Source organism: Phaethon lepturus, unplaced genomic scaffold, assembly GCF_000687285.1.
Source record: "Phaethon lepturus isolate BGI_N335 unplaced genomic scaffold, ASM68728v1 Scaffold57348, whole genome shotgun sequence".
Taxonomy (NCBI): domain Eukaryota; kingdom Metazoa; phylum Chordata; class Aves; order Phaethontiformes; family Phaethontidae; genus Phaethon; species Phaethon lepturus.
In genome coordinates, this window is record NW_010559425.1 from 1 (window position 1) to 22,078 (window position 22,078).

General features: G+C 39.9%; 1 protein-coding gene across 1 annotated transcript; it reads right to left on the minus strand.

Moving 5' to 3' along the window:
- Nucleotides 1-2,914: 2,914 nt before the first annotated feature.
- Nucleotides 2,915-20,056, minus strand: DIRC2 (disrupted in renal carcinoma 2; the record flags this gene model as incomplete). The annotated part of the gene is made up of 5 exons (XM_010293336.1): nucleotides 2,915-3,042; nucleotides 8,005-8,072; nucleotides 8,689-8,797; nucleotides 14,092-14,221; nucleotides 19,788-20,056. Coding segments are annotated over 5 exons (704 nt in total), but the record flags the coding sequence as incomplete, so codon positions are not given.
- Nucleotides 20,057-22,078: the final 2,022 nt, after the last annotated feature.

Sequence of the window (22,078 nt, forward strand, 5' to 3'; positions counted from 1 at the left end):
GGGGAAACCCCTCACAAAGTAGGGGCTAGATGGTTGGAAGGGAAAACCTCCTTGCAAGATCAAATGTACACCCCCACAAGTTTCCTTAACAGTCAATTTTGAACCTTGCCTGCTCTGTCTCAGCGTTTGAATAAGGCTGAAAGCGTGAACCGAGATCCATCACTGGCTCTGTGCGCTGCCAAGCCTAACACTTGTGCTTTTTGCCACAGGACAGGGAGAAGTTGAGCCTATTAACCTTCTGGCAACATCAAACCCCGCTGCCCTCAGTAACACACATCCCTGCTTTGCAGCAGATGTCCGGTGATGCCTGCAACGTAGCTCCGGGATACAAAGCACTACGTGGACCTCTGCTACACAGAAAACCCCACAAGAAACAAACAAACAAACAAAAAACCCCACGAGGACAGCTGCTTTTGTTTTGCACATCTTCCAGCTCTACAAAAACACGCAGAGGATAACTACCTGGAAGTCCACTGTCAACACTGGCTCACTGAGTATGCAGAATGACTTCCACCTTAACCAGCTACCTCAAACCACTTCCCAAAGCTGCCAGCCAACGGCCTGCGTTTGGTCTCCTACATTTATACTCTGAGATACTCTACATCTCAAACTTTTCATTTAAAGAAGAAGAAAAAAAAAAAAAAGGAAGTTCATCCAAATCAATCCAAACGTGCCGTTTCTCCCAATTACTGTGGAATGCAGAGGTCATCATCATATTGCATCATTACATTGAGGAATAATCTAGCACAAAGTCCTATAAATCAGCTTAAATAGCTTGTGTGTTTTCATCCATAACAGCATAGCTCAAAAAGACATACCACTGCTTTTCTGTGCACAAGGAGCTAAATTGAACAGGCACATTACATCTATTTTACATGAACTTTAAAGAGAAAAGGCTGATATGAACCCCCCTCCACCTATGAAGTTTAAACATTATGCCACAGAAGAAAAAAAGAGATCTTATTTGGTGGCTACACATTAAGCCCTGATGCTTTAAATTGCCTTTTTTGAGGAATGCACCATATTGCTGGCATTTCTATTCAAAACAAGCTTCTGTTTTCTAGAAAAGGGTTCAACATTTACAGTGACATATATAAGAACAGCACAGACAGAAAATTCTAAAATATAATTTACAACTCAATCTAGGGATCATCCACTTTAAAAGAAACTATAACTGCATGAAAACAACCACCCAGTCCCTAGCTTTTTATCAAAGGATATTAGTTTAGGATACTTTATATCAAACCCCAAATACCTTAGGTACTTTTATGTCCTGACAGTGGATCACCTTTCCAAAAAAAAAAAAAAAAACCACACACAACCACACAAAACAAAAAAACCCAAAACAAAAACAAAACAAAAAACAAACAAAAAAAAAACCCCACAACACCAGTCCCAAAACTCCATAAAGCACCTACATGCTACAAACTAGTAAGAATTCTTCTAGAACCTATGCATGCTGAGTTCTTTACAAAAAATGAAATAAAATCAGAGATGGAGCTCTATCAGTTTTGTTTTGTATCATCGGTGAGCGCATACATAATGACTTCACCTCTTGAAACCTCTCTGCTTCATTCTTATGCATAGACTTGAAGGGACATTTACGCGTTTGGCTTGTTGCATCAATTCAGAGGATGAAGTTACTGTAAAAATTTACATTACTGCAGGCTTGTAGCGATGCAGCAGGCAAGCACAAGAAATAAGCTTTTATTGCATTTATTTTAGATTTGATGGAAAAGAGAAGTGTAGTCATTTGGTATGACAATAGCCACCATGAAATTTGACTTGTTTATCTATTAAATTACATTTTATTTAAGCAGAATTTTTTTTGAAGTAGTTGAAATTTCGAGATAAATCACAAATTTGACCTATGTATCCAGATGGTGTTTCTCCTGAATTGATCACGTCTTTCAATTTGCTGTACCCGCTTTATAGTTGTGACATATGCAATGCACCAAGGACACTTACTGAAACTCAAAGTTAATTTGAGTAAAACATAATTTTATATACTACTCTCTACAACAAAGTCTTTATTAAAAAAAGGAAAAAGAAGTTTTCTTTTCTCTTATAATGCATAAACTTGCCTATAACAAAGACGGCACTTTATTTAAAATGGATTTACGGAATTCTTTAGTAAATTAATATTTTTTAAAATCTCGATGGTTTAGTTTTACTGTAACCATTACTCTGTTGAATGTCTTGGAATCATGGGTGGATCCATCCTTTCATGCAGATAGTAAGGTGAAGGACAGATTTTTAAGAAGTAAGCAGTGCTAATTTTCAACTAAGGGTACAGTTCGCCGGCAGTTTGAGTAGACCTCTGAGCTTTTCCCCCACTCCTGCCAACAGCTTTTTTCCCCATCTTTTTGAGGCGCAGGCTGAGTTCATTTTGGGCTGGAAGAGTTCCCCGAACTTGCATGCAGGTGCAAAAAAGAGGACAGCACAGTGTAGGGATAGACTTAGATGACTGAAAATACTATGGGTCACTTTGAACTGCACCATATGTTTCCAATAATTAATGTAAGTTTCAAAACCCTGAATTCCCAGACATGTCACTGTTTCTTATACGCAACGCTACTGCCATTCATCTGATTTTTCTTGCTTTATTTCTCACCTCTGTTATTCCAAAACACTCAAAACAGAGAAACACTGAGCCCCAAAATCAATTTTAAATGTATATTCTGGGTTCTTATTATTGGGTTTTGTTAGTTTTTAATATTTCTTATTAAGTTATTCAAAGCTGGTAAAGATATTTCAGATTCGATAGGTTTTCTAAACCTTTTTTTTTTGTCTTGGTAAAACGACTGTATTACTAAAGATACCAAACCAGGTTATAAAACAGCTGATTTAAGACTGCAAATATTCACCTGCAATACCAACTATAAACAATAGGAATTAAAATCATTGTTGATACCTGTGGTTAAAGGCAGATGAGTGACACTAGTTAGACAGGTGAGAGTGAACCAGGTTGATGCTAATGTTGCTCCAGATAAAAGCAGCAGCAGTATAAACTTCAGCATACCCCTGATAAAATCTGCAAATCTAAAATAAAAGCACAGATCAGAGCAGTACAAATGCTGATTTTCTTATTAGTTAAATGTGATGCTTGAAAATTAATTCAGTATATTCTCATTAAACATTTTGGAGACTATAAAAACCAATTTTAAAATCGTTTCTCATTTTCAGAAATAGAAAAAAGGCACTTTCATAGGATGGTGATATTTCTAGCTGTCAACCTGAATAGCCATGGATTTTTTAGCTGTCACAAAATAACAACCAAATTAGAACAATTCTCAAGGCATCAATTAAAAACACTTGGTATACAGGAAAGGTTGTTTTTTTTTTTTCTTCTGCATTTGTTGGACACAACATCACACCACTACTTACATCGCTGTTTTGTCACCATTTGCCAGCCTCCCTTGGCAGACGCATCGCTCAATTAGCATATGAGGAGGCTGCTGCATTTCATTCAAGACATAGTTAAGTGTCAAGATTCATTCCTGCAGGAAATGACAAAACTCCAAATACCAGAATCCCTAGATAGAAGATGACAAGGAACAGCTTCGGAACCCTCAGATATACTGGCGATGAAGCTCTCTGTGGCTTAGGCAAAGGAGGAACTCTTTACACAGATGGTCACTCCTGGTGTCTTGAGTTAAAATGTTCCAGAAACCAAGAGCTTGGTGCTATTCCTCTCCTATACACATGACCCACTGACAGTCAGGGAGAGGACAGCCTCACAAGTCCTTGGGCAGTCCGACTGTTACATGGAGGGAAATATGATCTTTATACCACCTGATGGTACAATTGCTTTTTTAATATTTTTTTCTTTTTCTGTCAAGGAGGTAGAATGCATTTCAGCAGCGCTCACATGGCACAATTATCAGTGCAACTGCTCTTTTCAAAAGGGATTTCAACACAGCTACTACAAAAAGATGTATTAGAAAAGGCAATGCCATTTATCCACTAGTAATTTTCTATGATCTCCTGCTTAGATGTGATTTTGGGCTAGATGGGTTAGGCAGGCATGTCTAAAGAATTTCTTCCGTCCTCATAGCCTCCTACCTCAATTAGGCTAACGGCAGCACAATCCACCTAGGTTGGTCCACGATGAAATCTGTCCCATCTGTCAGCTAACTGCCTTCTCTCCCTTCACAAAGATCACTTTACAAGCTTATATACAGGCTCACTTACAGGCTAATATACAGTTTTCTTGATAAAACAGATAATACTACCAACATTTTGAGAACTAGGAAGCCTAGCTCTACATACACCATAAGAGATGTACAAGCAATGTAAAAAAGACAAACCCCACTTCTTTCTTCTTATTTTGATTCTCCCTGTGCTTTAATTCCACATTGAATTTAGCAGCAAGTAATTCAATAAGCAGTAGAGGAAGATCAATGCTGCATATAATCTTAAAAGTTTATGACTGCAGTGTTCAAGTGGCTTATGCATTAATCTCTGATAGTCAGAGGTTAGCTGCTACTGTTGTTTTTTCTGACAATCCAAATCCAGCAATCAGGATCACCGCTTCTCAGTGGTTTGCCAGTTTCTTTAATTATTCTTTGGGATCACTGGGGTCAAAATCAGCAATTTTAAAAGCTTCTCAGAAGCATCTCGAAGTGCAAACTTTAGACTTCTTCCACAGAGACTCCCCGCTTTGCCTGCTGGCAAACATCACTATTCCCTCTCCTTACAGGCAAGAGCAGCTACGTATATCCCATCTAATGAAACAAAGCGAGAGAAATACCAGCCTCCAGGGAGGGACATTCACAGACAACAGGTCTGGAAGGGATCTCTATGGCGTCCCCCATCTCTATCCTACCACCAGGGATATGTGGGGATGGGAGGGTGATACGCAACTAAACCATTCAAGATAGTTAAGCGGAGCAAATATCTACCTCTACTGAGCAGCTGCAACTCTTTTTCACACAAAGATCCTGGTTTAGGTATCAATGGTAGCAGCGTGCTCCAAGGAGCTCTCAGATATCACAGGACTCCAGAAGGGTCAAATACAAATGAAAAGGTTTATGCAGCTACTGAATTCAGCCAGCAAGAGAAATAATGGGAAAAAATGACATGGCAAAGTAGCTTGAACTTGGTAACCGAGGGACTTCTGCTTCTTGTCTGGTTACAGGAGAATGAAGATGACCATAAATCTAGTCGACTCTTCAGAATACTTGGTTTTTCAATCAAAAAATGAGAGAAATTATTTTTATCCTCTGACCCCAGTATCTGCCTTCAAAACCCTCTGTTCTCTTTAAATCCTCCTGCATCATATAGCATGTAAGCGGGTGTCTGCAGCTGCTAAAAAAGTAGGCACACCAGGATAGAAGCTGTATTCCTACCCAGACACAGACCTCTGAGCCTACTGCTGGTAACAGTCTCCTGCAACCCAGCAAATCCAGCCCTAGCTGGATCCTACAGTTAAAATCACAAACCTGCATTGCTGAAAACACTGTCTGTTGCTAAGGAAATTATCACCATGTCATAAAGTTTCAGCATTTTGACTACACTGCAGGTTAAAAGCAGGAAGAAAAACTGAGCTGTGGAGGACAAAACCTCAGAAATATCTATGATCATTAGCAAATGGGGCCAAAAAAAAAGAAAAAAAGAGAAAAGGGAATAGATTTATGTTTCCATGCAATGGTATGAATGTCACTCTTTGACACTGCTTTTCTTCAAAAAGCTGCCAGCAAAGGGTACAGCTGCCCAAAATAGCCCAGGCTTTTCAATTATAAAAGTGCATCACACAAATTAGCTAAACATATCTAAGTTCATAGCTATCGGGACAGCAGTGGGTGGAGAGCAGGAGGATTTATGTATTGTGCTAAGGAAAACGTGTACCATTTTGAAAATGAGATAGATAAACAAATTTCCAAATTTGGCATTACTTTAAATACAGATGATTTAACACAGACTGTGATGTGCAGGACCAAATGCTCCAGGGCAAGGCTCAGGTTGTTACAGCTCTAAATGGTAGAATCCGCATTGACAAAAATGGAAGGAGCAAATTCCTAAACTGCATCAATTTTGCTTTGATAAACTAGCAGAAAAAAATTAGGAAAAAAAAACCCCCAAAAAACCCCCAAAAAACAAAAAAAACCCACAACAGCTTCTTGAGAGGTGGTTAAGGGAGAGAGCTGCTTGCTTGGCAAATCACAGTTCTGACACTGAAATACATCAACTTGTCAGCCTTGACAAGAATCATTACTTAATTTTCCTAATTACAACTTTCAGCAGATTACAGTCAGACTCGTCATTGATTCAACCCTACACAGATAAATGCTGAATAGGCCTAGGAGGGAGAGTCATCCATCAGGAGTGACAAATCACCTCCTCCCTCCTCTTCTGTGTGCAAACCCTCCCATTTGAACTGTGTATTGCCCAAGTTAAAAAGACATATTTGGAGAGAGACTGTTGGTATTTTTTCAATTTACTCAAAAGCAAAGTTCTAAATGCTACAAAATACTAGTATTCAACAAGGTTTGAAATCCATTTTGAAGCAGTTAAAGAAACTGTCAGCATTTCCTGAAACTTAACCCAGGCGATGTATTAAATAAATTAATCTACCATAAAGACTGAGATTTGCATGTTGGCATTGAGTCAGCAGATTCTCTCCTAACAAAGTTAAGTGAACTGCTAAGGGTGTCCCCTCTACTACTGAGATGTTGCAAATGTAAGAGATTAAACTCATGATGCAAAAAGATTAAACTGGCATGCTACGTGCTTCAGCATGTAACCTGCTACAGCATCTGTGTCATTTACAGCAGTTGGTTTTAAACATCTACTGCTCTCAGAGAGAAAACCTTGTGTCTGACCTTAGCTAATCAAAGGCAACTCTTTTTAGAGGAAACCAGGGTGTGAACTTTGCTTCAATAGATTAAGTCCTTTGGTCTGTGTCAGGAGTGGATGGGAGGGAAGCGCTTGTATTTTTCCCTAGGTCAGGAGTTTTTTCCTCTCCCTCCGTCGCAGTTGCTAGGTAGCCTGCAAAATGTCAGGATGAGGAACCTCAGATTTCTTTATGCATTGTGTACTCTGATGATGCACAGCAAGTGACAAAAAAAGAGAGCTTCAATTTCTGTCCTAAAAAAAGATGCCTGCATCTCTGAGTCCACAATCCCACAGTGACTGCAACAATGACAGACCCCTGCACTTGTGTTAAACTCATTGCAGAACTGGAGTCTACAGAGTGGACATAGAGAAGCCAGGACAATGCTTAGATATCCTGATGCAAGAGGAACATGCGATTGGTTTTAATCAGTTTTATAAACTCACTGCTCAAGTACCTCCTGAAAGACTTTTCCTCCCTCCCCCTGCCTCCTTTCTTAAAAGGGATCTCAATGAAGAAAAAGCAGCAGCCTTTCAGAAGGGCAATCCATTTCTTGCTTTTCCACTCCCCATGTCATTAGCATTCATGATGGCCAGAGAGAGCTGTGTTTATAAAAAGCATAGGTACACCCATATTGTAGCCCGTAACAGTACAGCAAAAAATAGTTAGGCCATGTAGGAATGCAGCAACCTGGCCAAAACAGCCTCAGACTAATTTCCCTGTGGAGGACCGTAACATTATTGTGGGTAGGCTGCCTGTGCTACATTCCCGATATCCCTTCAGGAATCAATATGCCCAAAAGTGTTGATGGAAGGAGACAGACACTAACTCCTTCAATGCTTCCCAAATGTGTTATAATGGGTTCTCCCTCATACCAGGCAGCTGAATTCACAAGAACTATGTTTAAAAGGAGCACACAGGAAGCACTCGTCAGGAGTAACACTATGACTTGCCAAACTGAGGCATACGTGTGTGGAGTTCTCGACCCCCAGCAACACTAACATGGAATATGCAAATTATTGCTCTACAAGAAACACATCATAACCCCAGAATGCATTTTTCATTTCAAGTTTTTAGAAGATGAGAGAAAACAAGTTATGTTATTAAGAGGATAAGCTAAGTGACAATCACAGTTGAAGAAACGGAGAAGGACATGTAATTATTCCTACCTTGCCATTGCTATGCCTACAACACAACCTCCAACTATAGACCAAAATCCAATCCATCCTGCATCTACCTGACAGGAGAAAAAAACAAAACAAAACATGGAGAAATGTGTTAAAGCTGAGAAAATAAGACAATGTTACTTTCAAAACAAATGGTGTGCACGAGCTAGCAACAGCCCCCGACAACAATCTGAAGTGCAAGATTTTTTCTAGGATATTCAAAAGGAAATAAATTCACTAAAAGAAAGTATGACTAAGTAGCCTGTGCCCTAAATGTGACCTCTCTTTATAGAATCTGAGTAACGTCCTCTGGATTTTTATAATACTCTATCAAAAGCTTAGAAATCCTCTTCTCCCCACTCCATCTTTTCCACCTGGTAAACATTTTCTTTTACTAAAGGTGCGTCCAGCCAACAATACTCCCGTTGCTTACCTGCTTCTTCCTTCTTGTCAAAAGGTGAGCATGGTTCTGAAAATACCCACCGCTGGTGAAGAGTCAACAGGGAGAATCGTGACAGTTTGGGATGCCAAAGCTACAGTTTATTTTGTTTAAAATTTCAGGATAAAAGTGGTCCATAGGTATTAATAGCAGCTTAAACATAAAAACCTGGTAAAATTCTATGCTAGTGAAAATAAAAACATGCCACTTCCAAGATAGCTGCTGATTATCAGTCAGGAGATACTTACTTGGCTTACGTGAACTGGTGTTAATATCAAATCGAGAACACCAGACCAGCCAGAGAAAACACCCAGTGGTATAGCATAGGCTAAAGCAATCATCAAGAACCGGAAATTGCTGTGAAGAGAAAACATAGCAATTATCTGCAGCTTGTATTAGAAATTGCACCAAGATTAGCTACTAAAGTAAATGACACTCTAGGATCTATACTCTGCCCATCAAGAAAAATAGCAGAGGTCTGAAAAAGGAGTGAGCCAGTTAAAACAAGAAAGGTATCCGGCCATGTCAGTGAAATTCCAGTGGCTGAGATGTTACTGCCTTAGCGCTGTGATAATAAAAAAAAGACAGTCTCTCCACGTAGTTCAAAGACTTGTAACATGCTGGGCTCACGTGTTTCTCATTTCTGCAAGCAATTCTTCCATGCATTTGCATGGGCAACATACTTAGCTTAAGTGTATCTTAGGAACAATAAGCACTAATTTAAAGGACAAAAAGCGTATTTCAAGAATAAAATCAGAGATTCATACTTTTTGAACTGCACTTTTTTTTTTTTTTTAAACTGTTTTACTTCTATTTATTTTGGTGAAAGGCAGAGAGAGCTCTGGGAATGAGACAGGTACAGTTGCAAGAGTGGAAAATTTTGACAGTTTGAACTGTCAAAAAACAGAGACAAGTATAATATTCTGCTGTAAACAAAGTGTTTGCTTTTTCCTCCCAATTAAAATTATTCAGCCTTCAGTATCCAGTGAAGATGAAGCAGTGAAAGGTGTGTCATCATCTTGATCGTACACAGCTAAACAGGAGTTGGCAGACAAATACCACCACCAATTTCCCCCACCCACCCACCGTAACCGAAAGCAAATGCAAAATCTTTGCTAAGAGACATCTAGCTTTTCCTCGAAAATGTTTTGATTTGGGAATAAAACCAGAAAATATACTTTGGACTCTGCAACAGTTATATTTTGAAGTCAAGAGATTTTATGGTGACTCCAAGGTTATCCCATGGGATATCTGTGTAACCACAAAATGTGGCTTCCCCCATTCCCAAACAATTTACGTAAAACTGATCCTGATCAGTACCAGTTCCTTGGCATGCAGCTGCAATGTGATAGCACACAGTTATGAAAGCCAAGAGAGAGGGAAAAAGCTTCAAATACTCTCCAAAACATTCAGAGGTTTGAGGCTTATGCTGTTTTACTCCCCTAGAAGATCCATGCACAGCACATCAACTACCATTTTTCAGCACTGTTCTTTTTCACACATCCTCTTCCTGAATAACACATTTCTACCACATGAACATATCCTCCTCTTTCAATATCATTCACTGCAGATTTAATTTTTAATGCAAAGAAAAACAACTCCCAAACTTTCAGCTCTTCCGCACACTGCTTATATTTCTCTGAGTGCTAAAGCATTTGCTGTCTTCCTGACAACTTTTTTTCCTCTCTTAAGAATGCTACTCTTATCCTAGACTACCTTGTATCATCGTGGCATCTCTTAAGGCAGGTTTTCTGATGCTATTTAATACTATCCATGTAAAAGCTAATTCAACAATTACAGAATAAAATAAAAGGGAAAGTGCCCATTTCACATGGACATTATGTACAGCCACGTTGTAGATTGCAAAGAGGGAACAAGTGTGAATGCACTGTTCCAAAATAACACTTGCTCAATATTCAAAATCTTTGGGTATCTAAACCTCATCTTCACTAAAGAGCTGCTTTTGGTGGGGGTGAGTACTTTGTAACTTACTTGACCGAGATCTCCTGTGCCATATTCGTCTTCCGTAACATGCCACAAGACAGACTGGCACGCGGGATAGCTGCTCTGTGCCGCGTCCAACTCCTAGTCCCAATACTGGAGAACCAGGTCTGCATCATGACATCCCCCAGTGACAGAGGCTCCCATGCTGCCACCCTGACTGGTCTCCAGATTAAAGAAGGTGACCAGGAGAAAGGGTGCATGGCAGTGACAAAGCAGCACCATCACCAGATGCCGTTCGGCCCCCCTGCCCAGCAATAGCTAGCGCTGGCTACATTAAGTGCTAAAGCTGTTAGAAACACACATCTTAAGCACCGGCTCCGCTTTTCATGGCTCCAATCACTTGCATTTGTTTTTGCAATTTTGCAATTGCTGCACTGAAAATAGAAAAATGTGCTGTCTGTCACACCATCAGTTGGAGAACCCTCATTGTTTTCCACCGTATCAGCCCTTATGACAGGATATCAGTGTTAGCCTCTCTGTTAAACCATTCTGCTGGAATACAAATTGGATTTTTCTTCTGTTTTTTCAGAAACCTACTTAACGCCACTAGAATCTATAAGACAGGCTGGTTCAGGGGGGAGCCCCATCAAAGTCAGTCACCATTTTCAGAATAACTTTGACAGTCCCTATTAACTTCAGGCACGCTCTAAGCAGCTTCCATCACTGGAAGGTGATGTCATATGAAAGTTTCATTAAAGAAATCGTGATGCACAAAAACCCTGTTATGAAATTTCAAAATTGCTTACATAGTCCCTTGAAAAATGTAAGAGGAACATAACCAGCTAAAAGCATTGAATTACTTCAAAGCAAAAATCACAACATGTTTTCTTAATGCAGATTTTAAGACTTATCAACTATACTTGTATTAGAATTTTTTCCATGGAAATTTGTAACATATTCTGAAACAGGAGGGAGAAAAAAAAACCCTCATATTTGCTTCACCCAAGAAACTGAGAAAGGGCACCATACTTCTTCTAATGGAAATTCAAACTACACTTGTCACAGAGTGTGATAGACTGTTAAAAGATTTGGGCTTAGCTCCTAAACCATGACTAATCTGTTGTCTCCCACTGCAGGCTGAGAGAGTTGGTATCAGGAGATAACCAGAGATCAGCTAATCATTATAAACTGTCAGAAGCAGGAATCCTCCAAATCTGAAGGAAGAACCAAGTTCCTAAGCAAGTCCCAAAAAAACAGCCTACAGGGGATGGTTGACCCTAAGAAGACATGTATAATACAACTCTGCAAGAAGCAGCTCATGAAGATGACTGCTTAAGGACCTGAAGGCACAAAGGAGTGTGGGAGTTGCAAGGATGTGATAGATCCCTTTGACGTCCAAGGAAAAAGGTCAATGACTTTAACGGTGAAGTTATGCTATGCAGCTTTACTTTGAAGTAATAAAACTGCAGCTTGGGGGAGAGAAGAGAGAAATGATGAACATCTCAATTCTCATGAGTGTTTTTGGTGCATAGCTGGGTCAGCCCACCAGCTCACACACATCCTAAATGCCTGACACACAGTTCTTATACCAGAGGGTAAGTCTGCAATAAGGAGAAATCATGATTTCCTGTTCTCATCAGCTAATTACCTTCAGTCTCACCATTAAGTCAAAAGAAAGGCTCTCTGTGCCACGAATTATGAAGCCTAGAGTAGACAGGCAACCAAGCTTAAAAGCCTAACCAACCAGATGATGGATTTCTCTTGAGGCATAGCAGATACCATTTTCTTTTATAAAACTCCCTTGCTTGATGGATTGTTGCTGAAAGGCTCCCCAAGATAAGTGGGTTTAATGATGAACTGTTGATTATTTCATGCACAGAGGAATGAAGAAGTGCGTTTGATAAAGGGTAGCCTCGAAGAATGCATAAAGACCAGAGGGGAGGGAGATATAATGATCTACCTGACCACATTTTAAAAAGCCTCTTGGTTCTTGGAGACACTATGAACTATGCTCATTATTTAAGTGTCCAGTTTGTTTTCTTAAGTTTCACTGATTGTGAATAGTAAGCCAGCTTTGCTGTTTACGTCCTGACCTTACCAGTATCTCAGGTCCACTATTTACAACACTTTGAATAAGGAATCTAATGGTTATAAAGCTCCCAAATGGAGTACTGTCAACAGAAATTTTATATTTCACCTGCAGAGTCAGTTGCTGTTTGGATTTCTGTTCAACAGTGACATTTTTACAACACAGCCCTCAGGCAGGGTCTCACCACACATCAGCTTGGGTGCTACCAGCATTATTGTGTGTCCTAAGTGTCCTTATGGGAATTGCTACTTTTTAATATCCTGAGTAGGTCACTTTGCAGACTAACCAGCCAGCTGTACTCACACCTTATCCTAGCTGCCAACCTGCTCCAGGATGCGCACACAGGATTGAGTCTCTTGTCAACTATTTACTCCCCCAAACTGAAAAAAAAAGCCCCCAAAAACAACAGAAAAAACCCAATGACAACAAGGGATGAGTTATTTTTGCTGGCTCTAAATACAGAAAGTACAACCCACAATAGGTCTGTAATAACTAAATGCCTAAAGCTCCACAATTATGAAGTTTCAAGAGGCCCTTCGTGCACAGATTCAGCTCCTATTATCACATCACCCAAGAAACCATTGCAGCTACTTTGAAGTCAGCCATACTTAACACCACAGGAGAGGTGGTTCTTTGCCCCAGGAAGTTCATCTGTGCAGTATCATGTACAGAGCACAGGCCTTCACAATTATTCAGCATTAATATTACAGTTACTTTAGCTGTTCCTCTGAGATCAGATTACCACCCCTGCAAACATTCAAGGCCAGGGTGGATGGGGCTCTGAGTAACCTGATCTAGTTGAAGATGTCCCTGCCCATTGCAGAGGGGTTGAACTAGATGACCTTCAAAGAGCCAAATAGGGTCCAACCCAAACTATTCTATGATTCTATGATTGCACAAGACGTTCTACAAACAGTAGAATGGTGAGGCAGAACGGTGTCTTACCACAAGAGTCCAAATGGGAGAAGTTGCAAAGCTGTTGATGTCACTTGCTTTATAAACTTTTTTTTTTTAAACCCAAAAATTTATAGGAAACTAACTCACCTTTGAACTTGTCCAGAAACACATCTGGAGACATTTCTCCTAGTCCCACTTCATATTCAAACACACAATTAATGAGACTGAAGAGATCATATAATGGTTTCAGATAGTTCATTTGTTGCTTCCATGGCTGAATGAAAGCAGCTGAATACTCCTTTGAACGACAAGCAAACCCCAAATTCATGCCAATATCACAACCATGGAAGAAGCTTATTTGTTAGTTATGCCCAATGTTGTTAATTGTTCTTCTGCACCTAGCAGTATGCACGCTATTAAGAATCTTGTATAACCTGATGTAACAGAAGCATTGCATAAGAAAGGCCGTGCTAACGGGATGACTAAAAGCTGTGTTAGTGCTAAAGGACTCTGGCATGAAGGCTTGAGATATACCCAATGATGTAAAATTTAATGTCTGGTTTTTAACAGTTAGCATCCTTTTATGTCTCAGCATTAAAGTTTATTTTGTTTAAAAGCACTACAAACCAACTTGTTTGCTCAATCAGAAGATTAAAGCACACTTGTTTTTATTTATTTAGGTGCTGATCTGCTTTGAAGTGGAAACCCAATGAGGACCTACCTTAAGAGTCTGCAAAAACTTCTCCTGTAGCTGAGCCGTTGACTTGCCGCAGCCACGCTGGGAGGGAATGGAGGGCGCGAGGGGAAGTAGGCCAATGCTGCAGAAAATATCAGGGAAACCATTCCAAATTCTAAACAAGAGGGTAAAGAAAAACAAAACTGAGAACAGATGTTAGCATCAAAAGACTTATTTCGGTACAGCATTCTTATCAGCCAGCCTCTGATACATAAATCCCACCAGAACTGCTTTACTGCTCCTGACAGCAGGACTCCATAACTTGAAGGAGAATTTCTGTTTTCCTCTCCAAGCAAGATTTCAAATTGAGATGGAGAATCAATGAAATGGAGAAATACTGGCAGTCCATTCCAGTGACAGGAGCTGCAGAGCACCGAGCTCACACATGGGTAACTCAGTGAAGCAAAAGAAAAGTTTTTGCTTTTTGTCTTTAGAGAGAATTGCATTATGAAGATTTGGCCATGTTTCCTCGCGATGGAAGTAATGCAGTGCAGGTAATAGCATGCTAGACACTTTAAACAGATGGGACTGTGGAAGCCCCAGGGCATGGAATGGCAATTACTCAGTGCACAGGACGGTGAAGGCAAACAAAAGGTCAAGGAAGGCAGCATCTTGGACACAAACAGTATTACATGGCAACAGAATATAAACTTAAAAAGTGTAGGAGCAGCCATGGCTCAGGAATAGAGGGAGCACGGGTAATAGGGAGAAAAATGAAAGAATACAGCTGTTTGCAGATGCTCCCCTTGTTCAGCAGCAGGTATTCTAGATCTTTGAAAAATTTCATAGCAGAAATTTGGACCCGAACTTGCAAAGTGATGAGCACTTCACAGAAAATACTCAGCAAGCCCCATGATCAGACATTCTGAGGAAAAACAACTCTACCCACAGTCAGTCTAATTAATTTGTTTTACAGGCCTTTTACAATGTATATCATGTTCTCCACAGTCCTCAATCCCAGTATTTCTCCTATCCCCTTTGAAAACAAGATTCTTGGCTGCTGTAAAGAAAAATGTATAGCTGAAGTGTGTTATCTTAAAAGAGCCTGTGATCTTATAACAAAGAAGTGTTCACCGACACTACAAATAAATTCCAGCAGAGCTGGATACTCAATTGCATTCATTTTCTTTTTTCTTCTCTTTTTTAATAAATCAATATGAACATGGCACTTTGCCAGCTCTTCTGCTAAACCAGAAGAAAATAAATTCAGGAAACTGAAAAGTAAATAACACTCAGAGTCTAAATGGATCAGCTGGAGATGGGGACGGGAAATGAATGCTTCTATTCGGTATATGGAAAAAAAGTCTACACTAAATTTCTTTTGAGGGCATACCGAGAATGTGACAATGCCATTCTTCACGATCAAATACTAAAGGATTCATTTTGAATTATGTGCTGTCTCTTTTTCCTGCTGTGGTCTAATTGCATATTTTGAGAGTTGAGGGGACTTTAACTAGACCTTTTCACTGTATCTCCTCTGCTCTCCAGAAAACAGATTAATTTCTATCTTCATGCACATTGTTTTTGAGACCATGAGCACTGAATAAAGAACTGGTCGTAACTGATCATCCTACATCTAACAAAGGGATGGGATGCTCTGTCACTACAGGATGACAATGGACAGGGAAGAAAGGCTTGCCAAAAACTGTTTGTCTCCTTCTCCTGCATCTAAGTCTACATATAGGTTTATAAGTACACATATGTACATGCACGCTTTAATCACATATTTAAAGGAAGATTTCAGACTGCAGACAGGTATAGTCAACAAGAATGTGACCACACAAACCCATAAACCTCACCTGCGGTGCTTATTATTTAACTTCATTATACTGCAATGCCGTAAGGGGAAAGGGTAGGTCTTTCTCTAAAGAATGTAAAACACGTTGATAATTTTTTTAAGTCACAGTAATATTTTATAATAGGTGCCCATCTGAGGCCTCTTCTACGGGTTGCCTCAAGATTCCTGCCAGTCAAATTGCTGCAGTAGGAGCAGTATAGTGACACTTCATTTTTTTTTAATTATTAAATTCAGCATGCAGTCCTTGTAGTACCTTCTTGCAACTCTTTAATGTTTCCCAGTGTTCTACTTTCCAGGCTAAGAAATGTGCCTCGCAAGCACTGCAGAATTCACTTTGGAAACTAAAGCAGCTCCCTCTATTGAAGAATAAAAGTCTTTAGTGCCATCTTAGCTTTGTGTATCACACCTGCATCTCTATCAGAAGTCCAGGTACTGCCAAACACACCTGATTTCTTACATGTTGCATTGCTTCCTGATTAGGAAACCCACACCTTTATCTCCATCATCATTTACTCTACCAGGCTAGATAAAGAAAAATACATTGCCAGGACAAGTTTTAGGTTGTAAGTAGGGAATAAAAGTGAGCAGAAGATAAAAGGTAAGAAACAGGTCAATAACGAGACCGAAGGAGCTGCAGTCACTAAAGAGGAACTCTTCCACGGGAGCTGACTATTGGCTTCTCAGCAGTGCAATGGATGCAGCAAAGCTCAGAATTGGGCAAGTCAGAATAAATTGGTGTGCAGAAATACAGCCGTGTATATCTCTTGCTGAGATGTGAATCTGGAATGGCTCACAAAAGCTGGGTGCCACGCCACAGCGACCTGTGACTATCCAAGTGGAGAGATGCCTGCATCTTAGCCTAGGAGTAGGCACTCTGCTTCCTGTGTAAGCCCTAAACAGAAAAAGAGGTTTACAGAGGCACAAGCGTCCTTGATACAAGGTCTTTTTCCTTCTGATAGGCTACTCGTAGCACAAAAACCCACCCAAAACCAGAGACTCTCCTCCCCATCTTGTTGTGAAATGTAAAGGGGGGAATGAGGGCACTTTACAGCACACGCATACTTTTTTTTTAAACAAATAATGATTTTACATTAATATTGAGGAAAGCATATGGCTAAAAGCCCTGGCTGCAGTCCAGAATAATTCAAGCTTCCTTATGCGGTTCAGGTAATACAGTTCAATCCTGATTTGCTACATCTGTACTATTTCAGCTGTGAACCAGAATGTGCAGGCACACAGAGGACAGAGAAAGAGGCTGTGGTAATTCAGCTGAGCTTTTAGTCTGTGTTTGAGATAAAGGAACAGCAATTTACTAAAACACAGAAGAGACTGGAGTTAACTGAGCAATTTCAGAATGGGTTTATAAGCAATTGCTTCGTAATCATGTTTGAGGTTAAGTCCTTGGAAAATTAGCGCACTCTTGGCATGCTACTGATCCCAAGGTAACAATTCACATCATTACCGTCTTTTAAAAGTCATCACCTAACTTTTGGAGGCTGCTTACCTAACACTACCTCACACAACAGCAACAAGCTCCATCATAAACACAACTCCAGAGCGCTTAGCCTGTGAGACCGGCTTTCCCGTAGTATCTGAGAAGTCCTACCAAGCCCAACCACACTTGCTAAAGAAGTGGGACACTTGGGTCCAACTCCTCCTTTCGGTCACATTCTGTAACACTTTTACTAGTAATCAGTGAAGTCAATTTGAGCTTTGTTTTCTGCCCAGCTGATTAAGGGGACAAACAGTACCTTTCCACACCTATCAGGTATTTTTTGCTCTGCAGGTGAACAGACGTGTACAGCTACGCCGAGGCAGCCACCCACCATAAGGCAGCCTTCCTTCCAGCCCTGGAGCCTTCCTGGCATAACAGAGCACGGGGGAGGCAGACGGTGGGGACCTTGCTCCATCAGCTCTCCAGGGAAACAGGGCTGAGGTGAGACAGGACAAATCCCCCACAGGATTTAAGACCACCTCCTCTTGGGACAGTTCCTACCAATTTTAAACCAGATGAATGTTTTGCCACCGTCAGTGCAATCCTCCACAGGCCTGTAACATGCAGGAACCAGCTCTGTTTCATCGCCTGAACAGCTAAAGGCGTTGTAGCTCCTGAAAAGTCACACCCCATACAACACAACCACAACTGCGGCTGCACAAAGAAATTAGCTCTGTTCAAACCATTTTCCAACACTAAGTAAGAACTACAGATGCCCCACAAAAACGCATTTCCCACAAAGCTGAAGAGCTGCTGTAGGATCATCTTATGCTGGGACAATGATCCCAAACAGGTCTACGGGATCTTCCCAAACCCTTGCCAGCTCAGAAAGGCAGAAAAAGGCAAGACACACCTCTGAACCTTGGTGGCAAGCAAGACCCATCACAGTTTCTGAAGAAAATGCTTAGGAAAACCTCCCAGAAGAGCACAGAACAGAAAGTTAACCTAATGGGCTGCTGAAAGCAACAGTTCTAGTGCTACCAGACTCAAAACAGTGGTATTAGGCACAAAACTGTACTTCCTTTAGGTGGATGAATTCTCTCTCCACGGAAAATCTGGAGAGCGAGAGCTAAAGCACTCCTCTAATCGTTACATTTTTCCTCCCCTTAACTACTGCTCCTCAGGACAATAACTGACTTGCCTTCATTTTTCGTTCTTTCACACTTGGCCATTTTCATCTGCCGTGACATCTTTGGAGTCTAACATCACATTTGCCTCTGAAAAAGGCCTAACCAAACTCAAATTTCCTTGCTGTTCCAATACATTTGAGTCCAGTGAAAAGTAGGTTCCTCAAAAATACTTGCTGAAATAGTGATCCAACTTCTACTATGCTTTCTTTAAAATGAACAGTAAGGTGGCCCTCACCCAACAGGAATATTAACTCAACAAAATTTCCATAAGACTAACGTCCAGGAATAAATGATCACAAACAGCTAACTCAATTCCATAAATCTGCATATAAACCATGCAGTATATATACTTGAAGACTTCTGGGACACTTAGGGCTAACTCCTGGCTGAATTTCAGACGCTGCAATTATAAGGGGTGAAAAACGCAACCAAATGTGCAACTGTCATGACATGGTAAAGTTCAGCTGTTCTTAATGCTATAACAATTTATATCCACTAAGAATCAGCTTGTAGACTCTTAAGCAACTCTTTTTCCTTAAAGCTTGGTGCTAATTTTTGTAAGTGACACAAACAGCCATAGAAGTGATTGCACGAAAAAGAGCAAGGACATAAAAATCTAATTTATTATCAGATGAATTTTAGATCAGTATTTTTTCTCCCCTAAACTGTTGTCACTTCATTGAAATTGCTCACCATATAAGACTTATGTGGTTTTAGTTAAAAACAAAATCTACTGAGTTTTAATTTCAATGTTAGATTCTTAAAGAGTAATAATCTAATCACATTTGAAAGGCATATGCAAGTCATAAATTAAGGCTGATTTAATGCAGGAAAGAATTTAATTTAATGCTGAAAGACTATTGGATTTCCTATTTTCCTTACAGAAACAAAGGAAAGAAACCCAACCTGTCATGGACACGTTTTTTTAAATGAAAATTCAAGAAGGAAAAACCAGTTTGGAAGCTCAGGGAAAGCATAAGCTCTCCTAAGATCAGCCGATACCAACAACTGAAATACTTCATTTGGAAGCAGTCTGTACAAAAGGCTATTTTTAAATCTTTCCTACACAAAGAGGGAAAAAATTAACCCTTCTGATGGTACAACAGTTTACCATTTCATTATTTTCCATCAGTCAGTAACTGTTTTCTGGGCAGCCCAGCCACTAGAGGGTAGTGGTTCACAAGTACCAAACACACATGGAAGTATGTAAACTTTTTATATTTTTTTTTCTTAAAAAAAAAAAAAAATTAAACCACACCTGCATACAGCACAGCCTCAATGCGGTCCTTGATGTGCTCTGTGTTGCTCTGTGATAGCAGTGGGAGGTGAGACGTTCCATTAGGAGATGGCACTACAAGAGGTCCCACTAAAAACGCACCAGCAGCACCCAGGTAATTGAGCAGTGACGCAATGGCTGTTGCTGTGGCACGTTCATCTGGAGAAAACCACGTCGTGGAAAGAAACGGTGCTGCGTTCATCACAGTTGGCCCCGCCAAGCCATTTAACAGCTGCCCTCCATGAATCAGCCTGGAATAGAGAATAGAGACCACAGTCATTTGGATGACAATTGCTTGCCTTTTTTTTCATTTTTTCTTTCTTAAAGTTAAAAAAGCATGTAAGATATTGAGTGCTGGAGATGGAGAAACTGCACAAAGAAATGAAAGTCCTGTGCAAAAAAAGGATATTCTATACACTAAAAGAAGCCCAATTACACTGATTTAAAGAATCCAGAGCTACTCTGTTCTCATTGCCTCAGATAAATGGAGAAGCAAATGTTCTCTTCAAAGCAGGAAAGGAAGAGGGAATAAAAGGTATCTTCTTTGCAGAAAAAAGTTATAATGATAGGATATAAAAGTAGAAAAGGTGTAGTGGCAAGAAAGCTTTAAATTACAACAGTCTTAAACCTGACCTCTTGCCTGCATAAATCCCAACAGAAGATTTAAATTAGTTATGGCAGATCCAAAATTGAAACACTTCAGCAAAATACTCTGCATATTTTTTCACTGCATTATTTACTTTTATTTACACACTCAGATGAGCTCCATGCGCCTACATATGAGGAGGCTGGGCTGTTGAGGTTTCCAAGAGGATCATCTTCTCCAGCAATCTGGCCATTCTCAACACACTGCTGAAACAGCCAAGCAAACCCAGATTTTTCTCATTTTTCACACTCATTGGGATTTAACAGATAAGACTGGTGACAGAACAGAGGTAGTACTTCCAAGCAGTGAAGTCTCTACAAACTTTGGCTTAATATTAGTACAATGAGCACATACAGAAAGGACTTTTTGAAGGCTCTTCTACATGTGGAAGTCAGCCAGAAACCTTCCACTTTGACTTTTCCAAAAAGCGATCAGCCATGAAAGGCAAAAGCATTTTGGAATTTATACAAAAACCTCATGTCTAAAAACCAGCAAGTCAAACAAAACACTGCCACTCTCCAAAGTAGATACATCCATCATGCAATAAAATGGTGGCAGATGATATTTTTAAATGGGTGGCGTTTTTCTAAGCATAGTAGTAACTCGATATTATTGCTGCAAGACTTGAGCTGTCAGACGTAAAAAGCTATGGCCTGAAAACAGGCAAACATAAGCTAGCGTTTAGGCAGTATTTCAAGCCACAAATGGCTGAATAATATACAGTGTAGCAGGAGTTTTTTAAAGCACAAAAAGGAACAAAATATGCAAAATAAATGCTGACAGACTCTTTATCAAATTAACAAGCTAGATTGCAATAAAAAGGAAGAGATGCTACTGATTCTCAGTGGATTAGAAATTAATTTTTTAAGCAAAATTTATGAAAATACACAGAAGAAAAGAAAAAGGTATTACAAACCATCTGAAAGGAAACACTTTCTGAGCTGGGAGAGAAGTAATATCCACTCCTAAAGGTAAGCAATTGCAACTTATTTTTTTCTTTTTTTTTAAGTTCACATAGAGAGAAGAGAGTTCATTACTATTTGTTCATGATGTGCTTCAGATGGACATCACCAAGGCACAGTCAGGCCTTTTTAATGCTTGTTAAACAGGGGCCCCACAACAAAATAAAATTAAATACTTTAAAATAAATATAATGCACTATCTAAATAATAGGGTACAGTTTTCTGGAGGACACTTTACTATTACTCTCCAACCCAGTATATTTTGGACAAACCAAGGCATCCTTGTGCACTTTGGTATTTTCATTCTACTTATCTCGCTACAGTAAGTTATTCTCAAACTTACCCTAAACTGTTCCAGGGTATTTGCAGAGCTATGCTACATCCCCAGAAACAGCTGCATTTCAGTAGCAAGTGAGGTAACTACTACAACATATAAAGATTTTATTTTAGTATTTCCTCTTGCTCCAAAGAGAATTTAATGCTTAAATTGTGGTTTTGTTCTTGTATGCTAGGAAAACTGTGTCACCACAAGACAACCTTTCATAGAAACAGAATCTTTGTGTTGGAAAGGACCTTTAAAAGTCATCTAGTCCAAACCCCCTGCCATGAGCAGGGACATCTGCAATTTGATCAGGTTGCTCAGAGTCCCAACCAACCTGACCTGG